The following is a 24,185-nucleotide window of genomic DNA, read 5'->3' as shown; positions in this document are numbered from 1 at the left end:
CCCTCAGCGCATTCCAAGGGCCAAGGGCAAAACCAAGTTTAAATCACCTTAACATAATTAAAAGCCAAACACCACACCCATTATAGTACATATAAGTCGCCTCTCGTCTTGTGGGTAGAGTCTTGTTGCCTAAATTACCTTCTCGGCTCGGCTCAAGCTCTCAGCAAGGCAAGTCAGACATCAGCTATCAGCAATCAGCAACAAGTCAAAGTCAAATCGCACAGACCAATTGGCATAGCGCAGGAACAGGTATACGACACATGCACATCGACGTCTGATGTCTGATGTCTGATCAGCTTCATCAACCATACCAGCAGTTGTGAATATCTTGATCTCAAACATCAATTACAAAGACAAAACAGCACAGATCAGTATCGTCAAAGATAAAATAACAGATCAACAGCCAAGCCAAGCCAAGTCAGTGGTGACATACCCGAGAAGATCCTTAATTACCCTAACCAGATCTGCCTATCCTTCTCATTCCCGACATCGAGCCATCAAGACTATCTTCATCGCCTCAGCACATTGCAGTAGCCAACGTAGCAGCAATCACCTTGTCAACATACATACATACATACCCTCGTCAAAGAGCTCATAGATGAACGACAATTGCGAAGCGTGAGAAATTCAGAGGAGTCGCTCGCTTTGCTGGCTGCTTTTATTGTGTCAACAATACAAGTGAGACATCGGGCGTTTCTTTCAGAATCATCGACCCCCGGTCAACAGGATCCAGGCCAAAACATCCCATATCTGCATGATTGCACGAGAAATCGGGGCTGCGATAAAACTGGCTCGGACAGCGGATCCTCGATCTCCCATATTTAGCAGAACACAGATCAAGCCTCTGGGCCAGTTCTTCGAAACGGGCGCTTAAGGCATATTCCTGGAACAGCCCTAAAAGAATAGAGGAAGAATCTGAAGGTTGATCATCCAACGTAGGGGCAGACAACTACACGGCGAGGAGGGACCTCAAGCAACCAAAGTTGTCCGTTAGCATCGTACCAATCAGGGCAAATTCGCGCATTCCTCCAACAAAGAAGCCATCCTCATTCCAATCCCCGTCGCCCACCCCTCACCCAGTATCGTTCCCTATGTTTACTTGTGGTAGAAGCACGCAAGTCATACGCATACTATCGCAATGAGCGAATCCAGGTCGGCTGAGAGATCAGCTTCGATCCACACCTCCTTGTCAGTATCGTCTCACCCCTTATCGCGTTTTGCTACATCATCCACCCAACCCGCCCTGGAAGAGCTCAAATTGTCAAATATCCTAAACGGTGATACCTGTCCGCCGATCTCGTTTGTCGACTTCGCTTCCTTCGTAGCCAACAAGGAGTTCACCACGGAAAACTTGTTGTTCATATTATGGTATCGAAGTTATAAATCTAGGTTCGATAAGCTGGATCAGAAGGTGAAAGAGACTATACCGATACCTAGTACGAGGCTAGGAGACAGATTTGATCCCTATGGCTATCTAGATCGACCATCCTCCTCAAGCGGGCCCCATACCAGCGGAAAGGTAGAACAAGATGTACCGGTGGTGTTTAGTGAACCTTTCAGAAGTAAGAGTGGATCGTCCAAATCAGCAGCCATACATACAGAAACCGCGCATCAACAGAATTGTTCAGGCTCAGCATCATCGTGCAGTTGTATCGAAAACAGAGCGCCTCCATGTCGACGCCAAAGTCGCTTACTGTCGATCACCCAGTCAATACTCGGTTCAAGACGCCCATCGTCCGCTTCTCATGCTCAAGAGAATAATCCTTTACGCTCAATTCTACACCACACCTCGCACCCACCATTACCGCCGTCTGGAACAGTACTGGCGGAACCGTCGCAGCAACCTATGAGGGAAGAAGCGCAGAGATCGTTTGCGACTTTCCTGCGGAAAGGCGGGAGTCGCGAATTGGGTATAAGTGACGAACTGAGGGAGTATACCAGGATATGTTTAGTCAGAAGTACAGCTCCGGAAGTCGTAAGTGACCCATTCCAAGAAGTTTCTCGAGTGTCTCAGCTGACTCCTGCGTCATTCTGATTGGTAGTTCTTGCCTTTATACGAGGAGATATATCACACTGTCGAGACCCAGAGTCTGCCCCATTTCCTCCAACATGCAAGGAGCAATATAAATCGGCCGAAACAGCTGTTCTGGTTAGTCCGTTGGCGGAGCATACTTCATCAAGCCCACTTTCGCTGACTGCTATTCTGGCTTTCACAGGTACATGATCGGAGCTGCCGACTTCGCCCTGGGCGCGTTGATTTACCTGCTTCTAACTTTACTACTACCAGCCCAACCATTTGGCCATCGAGCATGGCGGCTCTTCTCGATCATCTTCGCCTCTTTCGGGACCATGCAAGCGTACTCTGCGTATCGAGGGTTCTGTACTCAGGTATGGGGCAGGTCCCATCGGCAAGTCCGCCCGTGGGAAATGGACGATCTAGACGACGAAGAGGAACTAGTAGAAGCTGCGGGGCGTGACGATATGGAATTAAAGGCAGACGCATTCAACTCGGAATCGACACCTACACCTACCATCACCCGACGGGAAATCCATATCAGCCTGCCTGAAGAGGTCCGGCCCCTAGCTGATTTAGGAGGAGTCGCCAGTATACCTTCGTCAGAAGAGGGGGACGAGTTGTTACTGAAACAGGATGGCTCTCCCGCCTTATCGAAATCGGATTCGATCACTGTCGCTTTGCCCGTCCTTGATGAACGACCTGAAGAAATTCAATTGACTGAAGCTGAGAGGCGCCGGCAAGAAATCAGAAGATCGACGATCAAAGTGCCCAATGCATCGGAAGCTTTCCCGATAACAGATGACATGATGCCCCCGCCCCCTCCTCAGCCTCAGGGTAGGATATCGTTTGATTCGAAAAGACAACGAAGGGAGATATCACCGTTTGTCAACGGCAACGGGTTTGGCAATGGAGATGATGATGGACCGATTCTACCTTCTTCGGCATCATCAATGAGGGGTTCGATAAACTTCGCGAATTCAAATTCGAATGCGAATACTGGAGCAAGTGCCGGGGGAGGAGTACCATTAACAAGGACGAAATCTAGATTACATTCTCTAACGAATCAAAGAGCCACCAAAGAAATTTCGAATATCCTGCTGAGATTGAGGAAGTCGAATTTCAATGACGATTACGAAGAAGGCGCTACCCCTTCTTCTGGCGGCGGCGTCGGTGGTGGTGGTCTTCTTGGGGGCGGAGGACCGGGAGGTTGCATCAATTCGTTTGATCCATTAGTCGGATCCGGAGGAAGATCAATTCGAGAATCACGCACGTTGGCAAAATCGAATTTGAAAGGAAAAGGCAAAGGGAAGGAGAAGAGGACCAAAGTGTTTGGACCGGAGAAATTAGTTGAAGATCCACGAATCAAGAGGGTGTACCGTGATATCAAGAGAGATATTTTGATCGTGGGAGGAATCGTAGCTGCGCTTTGGATTATACTGTGCTTAGCTGTACCTTGTGCAGGACTAGCTTCAAAGAAGTAACTCAATAATCAATAAATATTGTAATATCAGTACAAGTATACGAGTACAAGTGCAAGGGAATGACATACGTCCAATAATTGCATTAATATCTCGATCTAGAGTGCACATTACTCGTACGGTGCATTGTGTCACTCATACACTCATTCAAGGACAATACAATAGGTCTATACTCCATGCTCGACATCATCATACACGCATCAGCACTGCCGTCCCTGATCTTCTGCATGGCCTGTTCTAATCAAAACCTGTAGTACATCGATTGATAAATGATAGCTTCCTGGAGAGGACCTCGTATGCATGGCAGACCAACTATGCGGGAGAACAATAAAAAGATAAGAACCAATGGCAATGCTAAGATCTACGTACAGTGAATAAGATACAAGGCAAACGAAGATCAGATTGAAGTAGAAGAGAAGCAAGGAAAAAAGCGAGTCGTCATGCAATGTAATTGAATTGTGTCACCAAGGGTTCGTCTCGGCTTCTTGCTCATCTTGTAGCCTCTTCCTCTCTCTGTCTTTTTCACTCTCACTCCTCGCCATACCTAGCCCGCCCGATCGGGACGATGCTGTTCCCCATCCCTCGTTCATCGAAGCCGATGCCATGAACGGATTCATATTGACGAACTCCTTCGGATGAGGTCTTGCGGGCGGAGCACTCCTAATTGGCTTCGGTGTATCCCTCATTATCTCATTCGCAGTAGGTATATTGCCCGAAGTTGAGTTCCAAGCGTTCCAAGAGAATACGGGTGACTTGAATAATCCTGCTGAAGCTGAACTTGGAGACTTCACCTCTTCGTCCTCATGAGGCGCAATCGGTACCGCGGAGTCCACCTGGACGGGCACTTGGGGTCTTTCCCAGCTTGGTAAATCACTGAGAGACAACCCCCTAGTCATGCTCGTGTTCGTATTCATACTCGTCGTGATATCCCCTTCGTCCCCCTCTTCATCGACTACGACTGCAGGAGGTCTCGAAAATCTTGAGCTCGAGGGGACCTGTGCTGACGACCAGGTATTTTCCTCATCGGGCGATTCATGGACAATAGGCGGAGGAGCACTTCCACTTCTTTCTAGTGGAACTCGTGGCTCGGTCAATACCCCACCTGCGTTCTGATGCGGATATCGGAGGGGTTCAGGTTGTTTCAGATTATCGACGTCGATATCTTTGCCCAGAGCTTGAGAGATCGCTTTGAAATCGAATCCAGCGGTTTTAGAAATCGATTTCATCGCCTCTTCGTCCTTTTTCCTCTCCTCTTCCTGTTGCTGAAGTATTTTCCGCCGACTTTCCTCCTGTTCTGCCGAGAGGTCTTTGGACGATGACGCTGATGCGGATCCGGGTATTTCACCCAGATCTGCTTCTTCCCTCGGAGGCAGATCATCGTCATCTTCGTACTCGTATCCACCGCCTGGTCCTGGAGTGGGCAATGTCCAAGAATCCCCGTTCTTCTCTTTGTCCTTGTCTGGATTGGGTGTGCTTGTACCTGAACCGGAATTTCCACCAGCAGACTTGTTGTTGACGGGGAATATACCTAATATCTTCCGTCTGTTCAATTTGGCTTCTTCCTCTGCTTCATTGACTATCCGTCTTTCTTGCACACTCATATCGACATTTGGATCCTATAATTCATCAAGATCATCAGCAGAGACCTTCACCGTAAAGCAAGAAGCCAAGAAGGGAATACGTACGTCTGGCTCATCGAAGTATTCAGCCGTTACGGGGAATCCAACTTTCGCCAGCAATTGAGGCATACAGCTCCTATAACTCATATGACCGGTGATGATCTCCGTCACATCCACATTTTCCAGCCCAGCAACGGTTTCCACTGGTCTGAGTCCGGCAACCGTATTCAGTCCACCGGAAGTAGCTCTGAACAAATATCCCAACATCCAATCGTTGGTGGCATACCCGTTGACGAAACGGCCAGCTACGACGGATCTCACGTCGAGCCAGGTATTCCTTGACGCTGTGACCGTCGTGCCGAATATGAAGACGTCTTGAACCAATCCATAGGCTTTCACTCTTGCCAATTCGATCAAAGCGTAGAATATAGCCCGTGCACCTAATGAGAAGCCGATCAATGAGATTGGTCGTATACCCGCATGTCGATTGAGGATCGTATCTGCCAAAACAAGTCCAGCTGCTCTTGCTCGATCCAAAGCGTTTGACCAGGGGTTATCGATCAAATACCCGAGTTTGGTAAGGACTTCAGAAGGAAGGTTGCAGTCAGCGTTTAGCTCCTTTGACAACGGGATTCAATCCGACAGTACACTCACTAATAGGCCACTGCAAGGCACTCATCAAAGCAGTCATGACGGTGGCCGCCAATACTTGTTGTCCCATCTGAGTTAGAATCTCTCCAGTCAGGATCTTCATTGCACTTCCCATTTCCTCCATCATTTCGGGCTCCCATAGGATTGAGTATACATCCCCTACTATGGGGTCCAACACGGAGAATGGTAATCTGACATCGTCAAATTTGCTCGCCATGAATCTGAGGATGGGATATGTCAGCCTACAGTGATCATACAGGGAATCAGAAAGCAGGATGGTGACTCGAACTTACCCTCCCATAGTGATATAACAGCTGACTCTGGAATTATTGTGGAGCGGTTTAAGCTGGAATATCCTAACTTCCCTCGTTCTTCGTGCCATACCTTTCCCGGCGATATTCGCACCCGTCAAAACTCCACCGGTAGTGATTAGACCAATCCCTCCAGCGCCTGCCAAGAAAGTTCCAGTCCCAGTGATCCCCACCGTACCCAGTGCAGCTCCTATACCAGCACCGATTAAAGGTGCAGCTAGCCCAGCCGATAGACCGATCACAAGACCACCGCCTGCAAGAGCGAGAGACCCAGTTAGCGAAATCGGACATCGAGACGGAAAGGCAGAGTATGACCCACCGACAGCAGCTAGACCCATCAAGGCGTATCTCTTTGTCTTGGCAGCCTTCCTCCTTCCCTCTATGATACCATCCTGAGCTGTCTTTTCCGTCCCCTCTTGAATTTCTAGAGCGTCAGTGACTCGATTCTCGAATCGAACGAGATCCAGCCATTCAAAGCCCAGAGCAGAAGAGACGTGTTCGAGAAACGCTCGAGATCGTGCGTCATACACTGAATCCGCAATGAGGACTAGGAATAGATCACATAGCTGCGTGAAGTCTGTTAATCAGCTTTCGCGCTAGAAAGAGGAGGACGGATCCGTGCTGGTGACATACGACTGTCCAACGTATATCCAGTGTGACCTTTTCATCTGTGTTCGAAAGTGATGTCGAGACACCAGGTAAAGAAGGTAATGGTGCTGGCTCATCCTTTTCGGTCGACTCCTCCTCAGGAGTCGACGTACCCTCAGCCTGCTCTTCTGGGTTTGCTTGAACTTCAGCAAATCTCACTTTAGGGGTCTTGTCAGAGTCCTCTTCTGGGGTACTCGGCGAAGGCCCGCTGTTCTTCTCCTCTGTCGGAGATGGTTGTGAAGGTGATATCGGGGGATGAGGGGAATGAGGCTGCGTGGGCGGAGGAGATAACATAGAACCTATATCACCGTCATCTTCGTCGAAGTCAAATGAAGGCAGTTTCGACAGAGATGGCTTTGTGGTCGGTTGTGAGAATGAGGTCGTGGGTTTAGGCGAAACTGGTGCAGGAGATTGGGATGGAGGTGAATGTTGATTAGGATCGTCGTCGTCCCCAAAAGGATTCGTCGTATTCTTGGGTAATGGTGATTCTTCGCGAGCTTCATAAGGTGGGGGAGGATTCTCTTCGTCGTCAATCTCTTCCTGGGTTCGCCTAGCCAATCTGTCCTTCTCACTCTCTGCATCTCTCTCCGCATCAGCTTCCTCGGCTTCTGCTATTGCCTCTAGATCCGCTTTCTCTTTTGCCTTCGGGTCAAAGTCCGGGTTGTTGACGGTATGCGTGGTCATCAATGCTGGGACCAAGTCTGAAGGGTCGACCCCGTGTTCCGCCAAGGATTCTATCATCCGTTGTTCTGTAACAGCGCCATCACAATGTCAGCTTGTGAGGATGTCGACAGTCAATTGTCATAAAATGGAATGATCAAGGAGTCTAGGATCGATTATCAGGGAGATATGGCAGAGAGAGGCATCAAGCAGAACTCGGTTGGGGCCTGAACTCTGTGACTCACCATCTCTGGACACATCCATGTGTTGATACAGCCTAGCCATGATCTTCAACATCCATATGTTCCCACTTTCCACCACCGGTACATCATTTTTGCCTTTGCCCTTCAGACCTATCTTACTCTTTGCTGTTGTAGCTTTGTGTCCTTCCCAGCCGCGACTCATGTCCCTCAACATCCGCTTGGCTATCAACTGGCACAATCCGACATACGCTATCCTCTGACCTTCCGTCAACAGATTCTTGGTAGCTTGCATCTGACTTAGAGGAGTCATGGCTTTGTCCTCGTCGAAGAGGTATTTCGTCCGCATCGCGACCTCTTCTGACTCTTCATCCTCGTTCAATCTCAATCTCGTATAATCAGATTCGTCCTCAACCACTTTCTCTCTCCATGAATCACCGAACGTATCTCCCTCCAACTCAATGTGCGATCCCGTGGCATTGCCCGTGGCATTGGCGGCACCTGATGGATTTGGTGTTGATGAGCCAGAGGCGGAGGACGACGGATCTAACTTGAGAGAAGAGGGCTGATAATGATACTTCTTGATATCGTCTTCGTCTAGGTCAAACGGGTTCGAGCTTCGCACGACCGGCATATCTGGATGATATTTATCAAAGCTCGATTAGGTCAACTGAATAAATGGTCCGCGTGCGCTATGAACGACTCACCTTGCCAGCCATCATCGTCGTCCACATCCGGCCAAGTGTTGACGTTGGAGTGTATAGCAGGCTGAGAGACCGACCGCCGAGGTGAAGGGATCATATTGGTCGACTCATCAAAGCGGTCTTGCGAGCTGTCTGGGTTACGTGAAATCAGGCTCCCGGATTCCTTGACCTCCCTGTGCGGGTCAACGTCACCGAACCTTGGCCGACGTGTAAATGCTTTGTGTCAGAAAGCCTCGTCAAATTGGACGGACTAGCGTGTACGATCAGTCTGATGATGTCAAATTGAGATTTGCAACGAAATTAGAGATTGACGGAATGACAACACGAGTGTTGGTGACGGCGACCGCGCATTTAACATTTAACTCTACCTGCGTGCCTCAAATCCATCATCCCTTGTCCATTACGAGGACCGAGCAGACCGCTCAATCGACTACAGGTCTCGGGTACATCTCATCTTATGCATGCATCAGGGTCGCCCTCCGTCCTCAGCCGTCCTTGAGGCATGCAGCATGGCTTCAATCTTCATGCATGCCGAGGCGTATGCGAGATGACATATCCTGGTTTTCTACAGAGCAACCGTGTCGTGCCAATCCGGCGATGACCGCTTGTTGTTTGCGATCCAATCAACCGTGAAATAATGTGATGACGAAAGAGGTACAACCCGTATTTTGGCCACCTATTTCTTCAAACTATAGCATCAACCTCTGATCAGTCTCGCACATCTTTCAGGGCTGCTCCGACCCAGAGTTCAGGAAGGGCATACACCGTCTGACGGACACTTCATTCTAGCCTAAAACAAAAAATCGGGCGCCAGACCAGCCACGATGAAGTTCATGCTGGGCGACCTGCCCGTTCTGTTCCCTTATGATCGGTGAGTCCAGCTTTCCCTGGGTGTGGGCGAGATAGTCACCAGCTAATGAGGAATTGTAGACTCTATCCAGGTATGCTGACTCCTATGGTCGATGGGCCTAGCTGACGACTCCCTTATTGGGTGATTCAGAACAATATTCTTATATGGCTGATCTCAAGACGACCCTCGATGCTGGTGTGAGTACAGCTGTGTAACACGCCAGCGTCATGGACGACCTGGCTGACTCCTCTTCCTGAAGGGGCACTGTGTGCTGGAAATGCCTTCGGGTACCGGAAAGACAGTATCGCTTCTGTCCTTGATCGTCTCGTACATGCAGGTAAGTCCTCTCGCCAATGACAACATTGGCTATTATTACCTAACTTTTGGCTAATTCATCGTTTCAACCAGTTCTACCCAACGAAGAGAAAGTTGATATACTGCTCACGTACTGTACCGGAGATAGAGAAAGCCTTGGCAGAGTTGAAGCGACTGATGGAATATCGGGCTGAGATGGGAGCGAACGATGGTGACTTCAGAGGACTGGGTCTGACCTCCCGAAGGAATCTATGTCTACATCCTGAAGTGAGTGCCGCTTTATGCCTATCACAATTGAGTGTTGAAACTGACCGGCGCAAAAATGCATTAGGTCAGCAAAGAGAAGAAGGGTAAAGTGGTAGATTCACGTTGTCGGGATTTAACTTCTGCTTTCGCGTGTGAGAAGGGTAGAGCGAATCCTGGTAGCGTTCCGCTGTGTAGCTATCACGAGGTAAGCCAGATTTGATCCCCGCGGACTGCTGTTTAGATCGCTCACTCGGATGTCACAGGAACTCAATAACTATGAAACGGGCAATCTGATACCGCCAGGTATATATACGATAGACGATGTCAAGAAGTACGGGAAAGAGAAAGGAGTCTGCCCGTATTTCACGATACGTAGAATGGTAAGCGATCATCAGCTTTCTGTACCGCATTAAGGGGGAAAATAAGCTGATATTGTGCGGCAGTTGCCTTTCCTCGATGTGGTCATTTACTCGTTCCATTATCTGCTAGATCCGAAGGTAGCAGAGCAAGTGTCGGCGGAAATGAGTAAAGAGAGTATTGTGGTTTTTGACGAGGCGCACAACATAGGTTAGCATTTAGAATTCACATCGTCATTCCGCTCCAGCTGACACAGCTCTTAATGAATCAGATAACGTTTGTATCGAGTCTCTGTCAATCGATCTGACTAGGCCAATGTTGGACTCTGCCGCTAGAAGTGTGAACAAAATCAGTGACAAGATCGCAGAGTAAGCTTAGCTACTTTTAACACGGCTGTTACGGGCAAACAAGCTGACAATGCTCATCGTAGAATCAAAGAAACGGATTCGCAAAAGCTCGAAGATGAGTATAAGAAGTTGGTGGAGGGTTTGCAGGAAGCGAATGAAGCGAGGGAGGACGAAGATATGATGGTCAGCCCTGTCCTCTCAAAGGACATGCTGGACGAAGCTGTGCCTGGAAACATACGGAAAGCGGAGCACTTTATAGCCTTCTTGAAGAGGTTCATAGAGTATCTAAAGGTCAGCTGCCGGGACCTTCGCTGAATCGTACGGTCATAGCTGACAACAAAGTTGGGAGCAGACGAGAATGAGGGTTTTACATGTCGTTGCCGAGACACCACAGAGTTTCTTGGCGCATCTGAAGGAGATAACGTACATCGAGAAACGGCCGTTGAAGTGAGCGATTTCAGTCCAATTCGATGCAGCAGCTAACTGACGTTTTTGGCCAGATTCGCGGCAGAGCGTCTGACATCGCTGGTCCGAACGCTCGAATTAACGAATATTGATGAACACTACTCGTTGCAAAAGGTTGCATCGTTCGGTACATTGGTGGCAACATACGAGAAAGGCTTCTTGCTCATCCTGGAACCGTACGAAACGGAACATGCGACCGTACCGAATCCGATATTCCATTTCACGTGAGCTTGATTATTTGTGGTTTTGGACCACAACAGCTGACATTGGCTTTCATTAAGTTGTCTTGATCCCTCATTGGCGATCGCGCCGGTATTCGAGCGCTTCTCTTCGGTAGTCATCACCTCCGGAACGATCTCGCCTCTCGACATGTATCCCAAGATCCTTCAATTCCGCCCTGTCACCGAGCAGTCATATCCTATGACTCTGACGAGGAATGCGTTCTTGCCGATGGTCATCACGCGAGGATCGGATCAAGTGCCCATATCATCGCGATTCGAGGTCAGAAATGACCCCGCGGTAGTCAGGAATTTCGGTAGTATCCTCATAGACATGGCTAAGACCGTCCCAGACGGCGTGGTCGCTTTCTTTCCTAGTTATCTGTACATGGAGAGTATAGTGTCAGCATGGTATGATATGGTGAGCTTGCGTGTGTTGCTAGTTTGATCGAAGTCATGCTAATGCTACATTGTTTCACAGGGTATTTTGAGTGAAGTATGGAAACACAAACTACTGTTTGTAGAGACTCCAGATGCTATGGAGACCTCGATCGCCCTGAGGAATTATAGAGAAGCATGTAACAATGGCCGAGGAGCTGTTATGCTTTCTGTCGCTCGAGGGAAAGTATCGGAAGGAATCGATTTCGACCAGTAAGCGATTCTCACCCTCTGAATGGCTCGATAGGTAGACAGAATGATTGATGGATTCATGGTAGTAATTATGGAAGAGCGGTGATAATGTTTGGGTAAGTCAGCTGTTGTGTGGCCGCACTTTGAAACTGATCATGCGTTGCCTCAACATCAGTATACCTTATCAGTACACCGAGTCGCGTATCCTCAAAGCTAGATTAGAGTTCCTGAGAGATAATCACAGGATAAGGGAGAACGATTATCTCACTTTCGACGCTATGAGGCATGCTGCGCAGTGTGTAGGACGTGTGCTGAGAGGTAAGACGGATTGGGGTTTGATGGTATTTGCGGATAAGGTGGGTTCTCGTATAATCAAATATCCTCGTTGTGGTACCCGTGCAGTAGAGCACAGACATAGATCATGTTTTTGGGTTGCAGTTTGGTTTGATAGCTGACTATTGCCGTTGCGTTTTAGCGATTCGCACGACAAGACAAAAGAGCAAAATTACCTAAATGGATCAACGCATATATCACCGAAGCCCATTCGAACCTATCCACCGACGTCTCTATTGCCCTAGCTAAAAAATTCATCAGGCAGATCTCCCAGCCTTTCGACCATACTCAAACAGGCATAAGTCTGTGGACGTTGGAAGATATAGAGAAGAGGCAATTACAAGATAAGCTCGAAGCTGAACAGGCTGAAATTGAACTGAAGAAATCCATGGCTAATGGGAATGGGAATATGCGTAATGGTCATGGTGGAGACGGGCAAGATTTGGATATGGAAGTAGATGCGGATTTCGTCATGGATGATTATAATCAGTTGGACGATGATCAATTGGCGATGCTGGATATTCCCGATGAGCTGTAGGGTGGTATCTGAGTAATAAGTGCGTCTGTGAGAAGGCGTAGCAGAGAGACATTCTACTGGGACTGGATTGATGGAAGACGTTGCAGATGTCTGATAGAGATCAAGCCTGACAGAAACATGTTGATAGTTGTATTCGTACTTGATGTATATGTATAGATTAGAATGAAGTCTAGAAGATGAGCGCCAGGGGTGAGATGATGAGGTAAGAGGAAGAAATCAGGTTGATCATGCATGTGATTCTGCTCTGTATATGTCATCCCATATTACTAGACAATGTCTAGTGAGATCCGCTTTGATCCAATCTAGAAGGAAGATACTTGGGATGGATCGTCTCTTGATGCGTAGAATTTCTCGAGGAACGTCTTGGGTGGTGCGGGATCGTCGAATCGCTTGAACCATTGCATGACGTGGGGCTATGAAGGATTGGAGGATCAGCACTTGAATCCAGCGAGGGGGCGCCCTGAGGCAGAAGTAATCATCGTGGCTTCTCTCTATTTTTCCTTTCGATGTGATCTTGACGTGAATTGGACAGCTCTTATTGTCAAACGGAGCAACAAAAGACTAGCTGAGTCTGAGGACCCTTTCTCCCTCCCTCTAATCCTCAACCTGCTTCTGGATCCCCCTTCACCTCTCTTTCTTCCTAGTTCTAGTACGGGGTACAACCTTTCCATAGTCATAATCCACGGTCCAGAAGACAGGGCTCATCCTCGAGATCACGTAAAATACAGTAAATCCCAACACGGGAGCCAAAAAAACACGCACCTCTTGTTTCCAAGCATTCATCGTCTCCTGGAACTCCTGTTGGTTCTTGAGCAACATGACGTTCATAACTGACAGATCAGTTATAGTATCCCTATTCCGCTCGAAATCTTGTCTGAACTTCAGTCGGACCAACGAAGGGGAAACGTTGAGTGTGTACAATTGGACGATGTCGGGAGCCTATCGTTGCCATAGAGATAGAGTGAAATTGAAGAGCGTCAGCTGTATGTCCACGAACGCATTCTGTCGTCAATGGCATAATATCTTTCATCGCACGACTAACGCCCGCCCATCCCATCCCGGCATACGACGATCGCTGCACCACCTCCTCAATTCGTAGGATCCGATCCCATTCGGCATTAAGATGTTCATCTCTGACATCGCTTCTCACCGTCCACATCTTTGCCATTCGCACTTCAACCTTGGGCAGTCCCTACCCGTCTCATCTGCGTTCAAGGTTGGGGGATCGCGGACGACTGCGCGCAGGCCAGACGCCCAAATGAAAACAGTTACGCCCCGGCCGACTCACAGATCGATACCATGCTCTGTACGCCGCGTTCGAGGCTCGCCTGGCCTCTTCCCATGAGTTGACGGTGGTCGTCAATTTCGCTAATCTCGAAGGTATCGTTGTCATGTTGGTGTGGTGTGATGTGAGGTGACGTGGTGTGCTGTGGTGTGATTTGTTGTCCAGCTTTCTGTCAGTCGTTTGATGTCTTGGGAAGCTTCAGTCCTTTCCCTTAGCTTGTCCTGCTTTTGCTGATGTACTGATATGCTGATATGCTGTCAAATGCAAATTAAACTAAGTAGGCGAGTTCGCTTTCACCTTGAAGGAGGAGCGTAACAGAGGCGGAATCAAATAATATATGGCAATCGTAGACCGAGGACGAATAGCGTTATAGGCATATTGACGTTATTGTGTTACGTAATATTAACAAGCTTACAAGATTTTTGGGATCCAGTGAGTTATATTCACTCAAAATGACATAGCTTGGTTCGTATATCTTCTGTTCTACGTGGACCAGACACACAACAACTAGGAGAGGAGAACAACCATGGACCGTCAACTGAAATCACCCATCCTGATCGACCCCATCGGTCCTCCGACGAAACTATCGACCGAAACGACCTATCAACATCTTCTGCATTTCCTCCAGAATTCAAGTTTTGGAGCGTCGTCCTCCTCTAATTCAGTCACCAAGATCCAGCTGGAGAGGCTGAACGATGCGTTGGGGGTCTCGATAGGGAAGATCAATATCCAGGAAGAAGAACGCCGAGAGAACGAAAGGAAGGAAGCGAGAGCTGCGAAAAAGGCTGAGAGACGAAGAATCAGAGCGGAACAAGAAGCGCAAGAACAGGCTCAGGCGCAGGAAAATCTCGAGGGCTTAGTGGAGGCTTTACAAGAAGATGAAGAAGAAGAACAAGCACAAGAAGAAGAGGGAGAATTGGAAAGTGGAGCGGTAAAATTCGAAGATGAGCAAGGAGGTCAGATGGATGATAGAGGTGATGTAGAGTATGGGGATAATTTGCAAGATGAGGATGAGGATGAACCTGATAATCAGGATGAGGATGGGGATGGGGATGCGAAAATGGACAGCGATTAGGTAGGTCATTGTCGATGCGTTCAATCTTCAATTCTGATTCTACAGTACATGTTTCGCATACGGGGCTAATCGTACAATTCGTAGACAACACAATTAGGTTATACAACAAATACAATATACCAAGCATACCTTATACCCTTTGTAACAAACAACGACAACAAGTTCCAACTGGCAGAACACACATCAAGCGGATGGATCCCTCAGACATGGCCCTCGACCTTCCTTCTTCATATCTAGGATCTTGAAGAAACCGCACCCTTTCATGTCACCAGTCTTAGCCGGGCTCTGACATTGCCAGAAGTACATCATATCGTCATCCACAAATGCGCTTCCAGCCACCGCGTCTCCAATCTCATTCTCGTCCTTCGAGGAGGGCTTCTTGGGAGAAGGAGGTAAGAACTTCGAACGCGTTTTGCCTTTTTGATCCGCTCGTAGGAGTCTAGAAATGCGATTCGATGTTAGTCTAGTTGTACTTCAAGTATTCAAGCAGAATATAATCACATACGTCGGTATACCGCATTTGCATAATGGCGTGCCTTCTCGAGGACCGTATGGACCAATTGCAGGATCAGGATGGAAGTCTGTATTTTGTGATTAAAGATGCAGATATTAGTTGCGTCTTCAGCCACCGATTCGATTGCAGATTATTTGATATTGATTCTCGACTTACCGTCGCGATAAAATCTGTAATATGGTTTAATGTCAGTGATACTCACTCCTGCATTGATGGGTTTTGTTGAGAAGCTGTTCGACTCACCGAAACGTGATATTTATTCTTGAGGTATATGTCTTCTGATCACACAGAAGGATGGGATCTTCGTTCGCATCAAAGGCAGGCCGAAATAGATCCAACGCCTTTTGCGGGGGTACACTAGTTTCATCTTCATTTTACAGCTCTATCGCAACATGGAAGGTTGTCGAAGAGATTCAAACTCACGTATGCTTGAACCTCTCCTGGCAACCTCCATTCATCAGGCACAGCGAATTATGGCCCAGATTGAGCTCATACGTTCTGATAGGCTTTGAGCTCGACGCAAAAGCCGGATCGACTGTGTTTGTCTCTCTGAGACGGAAAGCCCTTGGAGTTCCGAGCGATAACGACGCTATAGTTGTATACGGCCCTAGATCTAGTAAATATTGTTTTCCTGTCAGCTTCTTTCTTCTGCCTTGTGGCTCATGAAAATAATATGCTGCTCAGAAAAGCTCACAAGTCAACTGATCTGCGTGCCAGCCGACACTGTAGACGATTGAAAGGGACTCATCAGCTATCAGTCGGTCCGTTGAGGTTATCTCAAGTCAAGTCGCTCGAGGTAGGGAGATAGAGGAAACTCACGAGCTCTTCGCACCATCGTACCGATTTGTTCCACAACAATTAGCTTTCCAATCCCCCGCCCATTCCAATGCAAATCGTTTTCTTCTTCTCAATGACTCATTGACCGATTTCTCGACGAGATCCGCAGCTTTGCGCAAGAGAGGCGGATAATCGGCGATATCAATCATGCTAGTCCCGGAATACCAATACCTTACCCCTTCTTTCCAAGCGTTGGAGTCTGGGTCAGGATACTTGTACATCTGCACGGTATGTGGTGATTTCACCGCTTTCCCGGCAAGGTAGAATTCGTTGTGATACCATCTTTCCGACTCCTGCATCAATTCCAGATATAACGCTGAAGCGAGCGAGGATGGTAGAGGCGACTCGAGCAGGGTTATGGGTAGTCCGTGAGCATCGATCGATTTCTGAGTAGATAAAGAGATGGGTGGTTGTGGACCATTCTTCGCTTTCGTTGTTGTAGGTGTCATTGTCGAGGAAGTGGATGGTCCGCGTAGTATGGATAATAAGTCTACATTTGTCGTTGTAGCAATTGGCTTTTTCGCAGGAGAAGAAGAAGAGGAAGAGGATACGGTTCCTTCAGTAGCTGCTTGAATTATTTCGCCTGATGCTAGCTCTGTCTCAGCTGTGGTTTTGCCTGAAGTCGAGGTTTTAATGGGTTCTTCGCTGTAAAGGAAGTCAAACACTTCTTCCTCCTTCCCCTTGACTTTGACGGACCCAGACTGGGCATTTCTCGGCTTCTTGAGCCAGCTCGAGATTGATGTTCCGGCTTTCCTTTTACCTGCACTTCTCACTTTAGGTATCAGAAGTGCCTCGGCAGCTTTGGATACATCTCCATTCGCCTCGTTCAGGGCTTCGAGCAAAAGATCGAACGGGATCGAGATTGGTTCGAGCAGCGAGGATAGTAAGGCGAGCTTCGTATCTGTATCTTCGTCATCTTGATTCTCTGTACTTGTACTGGCCATGTTCCTGTTGTCTGGTGGCCTCACAAGGCTTTTTTCAAGAAAGAGGAAGAGACGAAAGACAGAAAGACAGTGAGAGGTGTAGTTGGATATCGCAGCTTACCGGTTATGTGGGTATTGATCAATATTTCGGTTGACTGGACTTTAGTGGGTATCGGGTTGTATGACGCGGTTGACGTGTTTTGACATTCATCCTCCTCCTCGACCCATCATACATTGACTGACGACAGTTGCAGCATCATTATTCTTTTCGAATCCTGCAGGATATCTCGAGTTAATACAAAGCGGGATCATCGCACAACTCGGTGACCAGAAGAGAGCGCAAGACAGCTGTCCAAATCATCGATAATCCGGATACTTTCTACCGCTTCTCCGTCCAATCGCTATGACCATATACTCTTTATACATATTCGACCGGTAAGTCAGGTCGATCTAGCTTCCAGTCTAAACGAGTGTTCGTACGAGTGTTCGAGCGACCTGATCAATCTTCCTGCACGCTTGCGGGATGACCGTCATCTAAGCAGATTGACTGACTGACTCATCTGCACTTAAATTTCAGCCATTGCGATTGCGTATACTATCAAGACTGGCATCGAACCCGACCTACCCGAGCCCCTCCTCCAGGCAATTACAAGCCCGGCGTGCACAGGATACCCAATACGACTGTTCATCCCGAGCAAAACGCCGTCAGGGAATCGATATTTTCCAAATACAATTCCAATCCGCAAGGGCAAGGGCAAGTGGAAAGGGACAATCAGAACCAAAACCAAAATAATCGCTCTTCTTTGATATCCAATACCTCCAACGAAAGAGAAAGGGGGCCCAACAGGACGACGAACACGTCTTTGCCAAAGGGATTACCGTTTGACGAGGAGTCCAAGTTGGTCTATGGGGTGATATTGAGTCTGAGGAATATGGTCAAGAAATTATCAGGGAGGTGAGTGCACCGTATGACGTATGACATGTGATCATTGCCATTGGAATATGATCATTGGAATATCTGCCTATACTGCTCTTCATCCTGAATTCATTCACCTCTGTTTCACCTGTCAGCCCCGAGATAGATGGATGATAAATCGTTGAACGTCTGGACTGACAATCATTTCTGTCTGCTGTAGGGACGAAGCCTTCACTTCATATTCCACTTCTTCATACAAACTCCACCTTTTCGACACGCCGACGAACTATCGCTTCGTCCTTCTGTCCGACCCTTCCTCAGACTCCCTGCGGTTCATCCTCAGACAATTATACGTCGGCCCATTCTTAGAGTACGTCGTCCGGAATCCGCTCGTCAAGGTCGATAGTCGGACAGAAGGTATAGATAATGATCAAGTGAGTGTGGAGTCAGTTCTCTTTGTTTTTCTTGTTACAATATCAAGAAAAGTAGCCTTCCCTCTTCCCCCTCCTTCCCCTACTTCGTACCTACCCAAGACGAACCGGTGCAGTGGAAGTAGTTAATTACATGATACGTCGATTTCAACAGTTCAGGACGGCAGTGGATAAACATATGAAGGGTCTCTCAATGTTCAATTAGTCTAGCCTCTGCTTCACTGCAGTTCCTCCTATAAGACATTCACGCCTAGTCGCCTGGTAGTCCGACAAACTGCAGCAAATGGCACACCGATACCCAACATCATATATACCACATGTGAGATTGAGATAGATTGAATATGCATAATGTATGATAGGAGCCAGGACCCACGGCATTACCTATGTCGACGGAACGACGATCGACGAACGGCGACACATGGAACAAACAGACACAAACACTGAGACAATGCATTTTGCATTCTTGTAGTATATAGCAGAGTATGGAATATACTAGGTAATTTATATCATCGATATGACACCACAGATGGGTGAAGGTTGAATATTCGAGACTACAACAAGCTTTGAATTGCAAACGCGGGCGAGTGTGAATGTGAAGGTGAATGTGAAGGCGGACGCAATATGCACAGCACAGATGTTCAGATGTTCAGATTTTCAGATGTTCACAGGACATACTTTTCCTCCTCAGACATCGTTGACTTTGCCTCTAGCCTTCTTCACACTACCAGTAATCACAATATCTTCAGTATCATCTTCGCCTTCCTCTTTGATACCTTCCATCCCTTCCTTCTTTACCGCACTATCATCCGCTACAAACTTGTTCCTCAGAGTTGTCAATAATGATTTCCTAGTTTCCTTGGCCGTTTTATCGTCTTGTCCCGAATTATCGGCTCCGTCAAGCGTGATTTCTTCCCCTCCGACTGCATCGTCAAGCTGTAATTTCGTTAGACCTATAGCTAACATGTCTTCCTACAAACACATAGTCTCCCAAGTCAGCGTGGTCGAACCCAATCAGAAGAAAACCCTGACTCACATCAATCGATCCCTTCGTGATTAGCTTGATGACTTCCACTTCTTTCTCTTGTCCTATTCGATAAGCTCGGTCCGCAGCTTGTCGATCGTTATGAGGATTGAAATCTTGATCGTAAATCACGACGACGGATGCAGCGGTCAGATTGATCCTGTGGTGATTGTCAGCTGTTTGGAAGGAAAGTGAAGTGAAATGAGAGGGCGGCCTAGTAGCTTGGAGGGAGGGGGGCCAGGAGGATCAAGGGCGAATGAGGGTAAAACATGAGGCGAACCGACAGAATAAGGACCGGAAAGGTGGATTTCGAGCGGGAGATAGGGTTCTCAGGCAGATGGCGGACGGAATCATATGGAGAGAGCGGAAGACTCACCCCACACCACCCGCTTTCGTGGATAACAAAAAGACAGTGATTTCCGGATCGTCGTTGAATTCATCTACCAAGCCCTGCCTCTCGTCCGTCTTGGTCTGTCCGTCAAGTCTCGTATATTTGATATCGAGATGTTCCAGTGCTTTTTCCAGGATATCAAGGATCATCACGAACTACACATATCCAATTGTCTCCCAGTCAGTCCCATGCGATGGGTACCAGAGTCAGAAAGTCGACTCACTTGAGAGAAAAGTAATATCCTTTTTCCCTCTGATTTCGACTTTTCAATAATCTTGCGTAGAGCGGCAATCTTTCCTCCTTCGAGGAAAAGTTCTGGATCCAGAGCGTATTTGCGCAATTCCTACAATGCGCAAAAGGTAAAAAAACACCGCAATTAGATCAGCATACTTTGGCCTGTTTCAATATCCCAATTGCATTTGACAGGACCGAAACCCGAAAACTTACATCTTCGATTGACGATGAGCAGAAATGTGAAATCTCATAATCGCTCATTATCTATCATTCAACCCAACATCAATCAGCATGATACTCATCACATCGCATCTCACCACACCCTACCATGCAATTCAGTCAAAAGCACTCACCTCGAGGTCTTCGATCACGTAATCCAATCGAGAATCGCAGTACGTCGGAGTATTCAAGCATTCTTTAGCCAGCTTCTTGATCTTCGCATCCGTATACAATCTCCTGAAGAGAAGGGGGTGCGAAGCGGCCTTTCTTAGATCCATCAGGATATTCGATGAACTCGCACCGATCGTACTAGCATTTTGACCCTTTTTGGGTTTAGCTTTCGTCGTTTTCGTTTTCGAAGTCTTCTGTTCCGTTTCCTCGACATTGGCAGCTTCGTTCTCCAGCGCGTCATCCGTGAGTTCCTGTAATACTTTGCGGGACCGGTTCATAGTTTCGTTATATAGCTTAGCTTGCACTTTCGTCATTTCGCAATGCTCCACACTCTCGATTTTTGGCGGTAAGTTCAATACCAGTGCTTTTCGTCGACGAAGTACGAAGGGGGTCAACATTGTCCTTGCTCGGGAAGTCCTCTGTTGGGAAAGTAGATTGGCTGATCCTTGAGACTTGAAGATTGCTCGTAGATAGGGCTCCGCATCGGCAAATGTGTCTTTGTGAATGAACATCAACAGGGACTATTCTCGCGTTGATCAGCTGGGGTCAGAATTCACACAAACCTGGTGAAACTGCACTCACCACTAGCTCCTGCAGATTATTCTGTAAGGGTGTACCGGTCAATAGTAATCTCCATTTCGGTTTGATCGATAGTAGATCGCTGTATGCTTTGGTCGTGCAGCTCTTGAGCTTGTGTCCTTCATCGTAAACGCAAGTTTCAAACTCGATTTTCTTTCGGAAGAACCCTAGATCGTCGGCTGAAGCCACTTGGGTATAAGAAGCCAGGACCACCTCAAGTCTTCCCGACCTGAAGCGACGCTTGAGTTCTTCTCGCAGACCGGCACGTTCAGCTTGCGATCCGAAGTAAGTCTGCACATCTACCGAGGGAGCGAATCTAGCGAATTCTCTAGTCCAATTCTCTAGCGTAGATGCACTATTTTGCGACTATCAGCTCGGCCGTGCACAAAGCAATGTCTGATGAGTGAGATGAGATACACTCACGGCACAAAAATCATATGTGGACCTTTTATACCTTTCTCTTTCAAATGAGCAATGAACGAAATCACCTGGATCGTCTTTCCAAGACCTACGACAAGTATCAGCATGCATACTGATCAGACTCGTGACAGAGCGAAGGACCGTAGACTCACCCATTTCATCCGCGAGGATACAACCGATCTTCTTAGACCACAGCAAATTCAGCCAATTGACTCCTAGTAATTGATAATCCTTCAAAATAGTCCCTTCGCTCAGAGTCGAGGGTTGTGTCTGTATATAGCTTGAGAGGATCTTTCGCTTCTTCATATCCGTTTCTTTCCTTAGCAATTCAGACACTTTCGCTACATCCACTTTAACATCGTTAAGGCCGTCCGACCGGGGCGTCCCAATTACGCTGTCCTGAGCCATAGATGCGCCTCGCCATACCGACAGGGTATTGCCTACATCCGTAGCTATAGCTTCGCATCGATTGAGACAAGCATCAATCTGGACATAACCTTCCATGATCTCCGTGTACTGCTCGAACAGCTTGAACGAGACTCCCCGTGCTTTGGTGAGCTTGTGTCTGGCTTCATCGACATCATCATATGGCCGTAGCTTGATGATGGTAGCTGCTTGCTCGGCGCTACATGCTATGAGGGAATAGAGAAGCATTAATGCCATATCGCCAGAAGCCAAGCTTGAGCTGGGAATAAGAGAAAGGGGGGAAGCTTACCAATAGTACCGGTCAACATGTCCGCATCAACCTCATTGAAAGCCTTCAACGCTTCGCCCTCAGCATCCACTTCCTGATCGCCCTTTCTCCGTTTCCTCTTTCTTCCTTCGTCGCCTGACCAACTACCTTCGCTATCCCCATCCGACATCTCCCCTTCCCCGCCCGAAGAAGTCTCGTCCGGGTCTCTCCTCTTCCCATTCGACGCTCGGTTAGCGTATATACTGGATTTCTCATTCTTCTTCGGTTTAGGCGGTTGTCTCGGGATCGAGGGCAGGGACGAGGTAGAAGCTGATGGTCTCTGGACCAATGTCGGTCTATAGTGACCCTGACCTGCTTGGGGCAGCGGTTTCACTCTGTTCGGTTGGAACGCCTCGAATCTAGGTGGAGTTGCCGATGCCGAAGAAGGTGAAGCCGTAGTCGAAGCCGTAGCCGTAGCCGAAGCTGTTGACATGGTTCTATTCCGATCGTTGATAGCGTGTATCTGGTTGATAGCTCTTCCTGGATCGTCCGGGAATTTCCTCAATAACGACAGAATCATATTTCGCGGCGTACTCCTGAACTGTAGTGTCAACCTATCTGCCATCTCGACGATCTTCTTCTCTTCCTCCTTCTGAGCAGCGAGGACTAGACTGGGTGGACGAGACGACGATGAGATAGGCGACGAAGGAATACCGTTTGCCCCCGAGGACCGAGATAGGGGTTGGACAGGTGAATCAGGTTCATCGGGATCCGCGTATTTCCTAGGTTTCAGTCTACTCAGAGGTTGAGGTGAGGACGGCGAGAGTAGTGCCGGGTTGGTGGTATTGCTATTGCCATTCCGGGAAGTTGAGGCGTCGAATGAGAAAGCAGAGTGGGAGTTGGCACTCGATCCTCCAGCGGAGTGCGATTGCGGATTATGCCTGCTATGTAACGCCTTGAGTACATCTTGAGGACTCCCAGTCAAAGTATGTTGACTTTTCGTAGACTCATCTTGCTTGGTATCAACCGTCCGTCCAATACCGGACGAAGGTATTACATTACCCCCAGCATTAGTGTTGGATCCATAGGTCAGACTTCGGGATACGGGGTTGGAGCCATTTGGGTGTGAGCTGGTGCCGTTACTGTTGCCGAAGTATTTCGAGCGTTGAGGCGTCGGAGCAGGAGATGACGAAGGAGGTACGAGGATATGAGATTCAGGCGAAGATTGTACAGTGATGGTTTCGACGACGGGTGATGGTTTTTTGAGCTTTTTCTCTCTTAGGGCAGCTATCGCTTCCTGTAAATCCGGGCAAGGCAAAATCAGCATCAGCGTACCTTTGAAGCCAGAAGGAGAATGGTAAATTAGAGTCGAGAGGAAGAGCAAGTCCTATGAGAAGTTTTAAAGCACTCACACGACGCTTTCGCTCCGCTTCGGCGGAAGACATGATACACTTTTGAGTAGCGTGACTTTATGGCTCCGGATAAAAAGCGATCTCTAAGTTTGCAGCAGCGGCCTAACGAGGCGAGCATGCAGTGTAGCAGTGGACAGAATACTCCGCAGGGTTGTATGGACTTGGGCAGCTGAAGTAGCGAAGAGATGATAGCAGATTAGATTAGATGGAATTAGTTGAATTGGACTAGAGCACGGTGAGATTAGGTTGGAACATTTTCATGTTGCGCACCATAGAATAATCTTGACGCGTACTACCGTACTCGACTACCAAGTCACCGTACTCGATCGGATGTTTACCAGCCAGCATACAGCAAATCATTTGGTCCCGCTAACAGAGCACCTCACTGGCTTATATCGTATTGTTGCATCAGGTAAACATTCGTATCATCCATCATTCATCAATCATACCAACTACCTAAGTTCAAACAATATAATCTATATTGATATTTAGCCTTT

General features: G+C 47.9%; 8 protein-coding genes across 8 annotated transcripts; 4 read left to right on the top strand and 4 right to left on the bottom strand.

Moving 5' to 3' along the window:
* Nucleotides 1–1,138: 1,138 nt before the first annotated feature.
* I303_102727 (uncharacterized protein) lies at nt 1,139–3,498 on the top strand (the record flags this gene model as incomplete). The annotated part of the gene is made up of 3 exons (XM_018406077.1): nt 1,139–1,975; nt 2,043–2,149; nt 2,217–3,498. The coding sequence occupies 3 exons, from the start codon at nt 1,139–1,141 to the stop codon at nt 3,496–3,498; spliced, it is 2,226 nt and encodes a 741-aa protein (XP_018264571.1).
* A 458-nt stretch (nt 3,499–3,956) lies between these two features.
* I303_102726 (uncharacterized protein) lies at nt 3,957–8,385 on the bottom strand (the record flags this gene model as incomplete). The annotated part of the gene is made up of 8 exons (XM_018406076.1): nt 3,957–5,111; nt 5,181–5,698; nt 5,769–5,986; nt 6,059–6,329; nt 6,396–6,642; nt 6,710–7,473; nt 7,630–8,220; nt 8,292–8,385. 8 exons carry the CDS (start codon nt 8,383–8,385, stop codon nt 3,957–3,959), a joined length of 3,858 nt encoding a protein of 1,285 aa, XP_018264570.1.
* Nucleotides 8,386–9,302: 917 nt separating this feature from the next.
* On the top strand, nt 9,303–12,587 carry I303_102725 (uncharacterized protein; the record flags this gene model as incomplete). The annotated part of the gene is made up of 15 exons (XM_018406075.2): nt 9,303–9,335; nt 9,398–9,475; nt 9,547–9,720; nt 9,785–9,904; nt 9,963–10,079; nt 10,143–10,266; nt 10,328–10,424; nt 10,487–10,694; nt 10,756–10,850; nt 10,904–11,092; nt 11,150–11,507; nt 11,568–11,737; nt 11,803–11,832; nt 11,892–12,072; nt 12,192–12,587. The coding sequence occupies 15 exons, from the start codon at nt 9,303–9,305 to the stop codon at nt 12,585–12,587; spliced, it is 2,370 nt and encodes a 789-aa protein (XP_018264569.2).
* Nucleotides 12,588–12,889: 302 nt separating this feature from the next.
* On the bottom strand, nt 12,890–13,980 carry I303_102724 (uncharacterized protein; the record flags this gene model as incomplete). The annotated part of the gene is made up of 3 exons (XM_065968613.1): nt 12,890–13,000; nt 13,350–13,526; nt 13,876–13,980. The coding sequence occupies 3 exons, from the start codon at nt 13,978–13,980 to the stop codon at nt 12,890–12,892; spliced, it is 393 nt and encodes a 130-aa protein (XP_065824685.1).
* Nucleotides 13,981–14,398: 418 nt separating this feature from the next.
* Nucleotides 14,399–14,947, top strand: I303_102723 (uncharacterized protein; the record flags this gene model as incomplete). The annotated part of the gene is made up of 1 exon (XM_018406073.1): nt 14,399–14,947. The coding sequence occupies one exon, from the start codon at nt 14,399–14,401 to the stop codon at nt 14,945–14,947; it is 549 nt and encodes a 182-aa protein (XP_018264567.1).
* Nucleotides 14,948–15,130: 183 nt separating this feature from the next.
* I303_102722 (uncharacterized protein) lies at nt 15,131–17,242 on the bottom strand (the record flags this gene model as incomplete). The annotated part of the gene is made up of 7 exons (XM_018406072.1): nt 15,131–15,386; nt 15,453–15,528; nt 15,618–15,631; nt 15,705–15,818; nt 15,885–16,074; nt 16,156–16,184; nt 16,281–17,242. 7 exons carry the CDS (start codon nt 17,240–17,242, stop codon nt 15,131–15,133), a joined length of 1,641 nt encoding a protein of 546 aa, XP_018264566.1.
* A 382-nt stretch (nt 17,243–17,624) lies between these two features.
* Nucleotides 17,625–18,773, top strand: I303_102721 (uncharacterized protein; the record flags this gene model as incomplete). Its single annotated transcript, XM_018406071.1, has 4 exons — nt 17,625–17,656; nt 17,799–18,176; nt 18,358–18,571; nt 18,723–18,773. 4 exons carry the CDS (start codon nt 17,625–17,627, stop codon nt 18,771–18,773), a joined length of 675 nt encoding a protein of 224 aa, XP_018264565.1.
* Nucleotides 18,774–19,252: 479 nt separating this feature from the next.
* I303_102720 (uncharacterized protein) lies at nt 19,253–23,721 on the bottom strand (the record flags this gene model as incomplete). The annotated part of the gene is made up of 11 exons (XM_018406070.1): nt 19,253–19,537; nt 19,602–19,749; nt 19,966–20,135; nt 20,204–20,323; nt 20,428–20,478; nt 20,568–21,125; nt 21,187–21,538; nt 21,607–21,691; nt 21,756–22,235; nt 22,319–23,573; nt 23,689–23,721. The coding sequence occupies 11 exons, from the start codon at nt 23,719–23,721 to the stop codon at nt 19,253–19,255; spliced, it is 3,537 nt and encodes a 1,178-aa protein (XP_018264564.1).
* Between the last annotated feature and the right edge of the window lie 464 nt (nt 23,722–24,185).

The sequence above is a fragment of the Kwoniella dejecticola genome, chromosome 3 (genome assembly GCF_000512565.2).
Source record: "Kwoniella dejecticola CBS 10117 chromosome 3, complete sequence".
Classification (NCBI taxonomy): Eukaryota; Fungi; Basidiomycota; class Tremellomycetes; order Tremellales; family Cryptococcaceae; genus Kwoniella; species Kwoniella dejecticola.
This window is presented reverse-complemented; position numbering and strand designations above follow the sequence as displayed.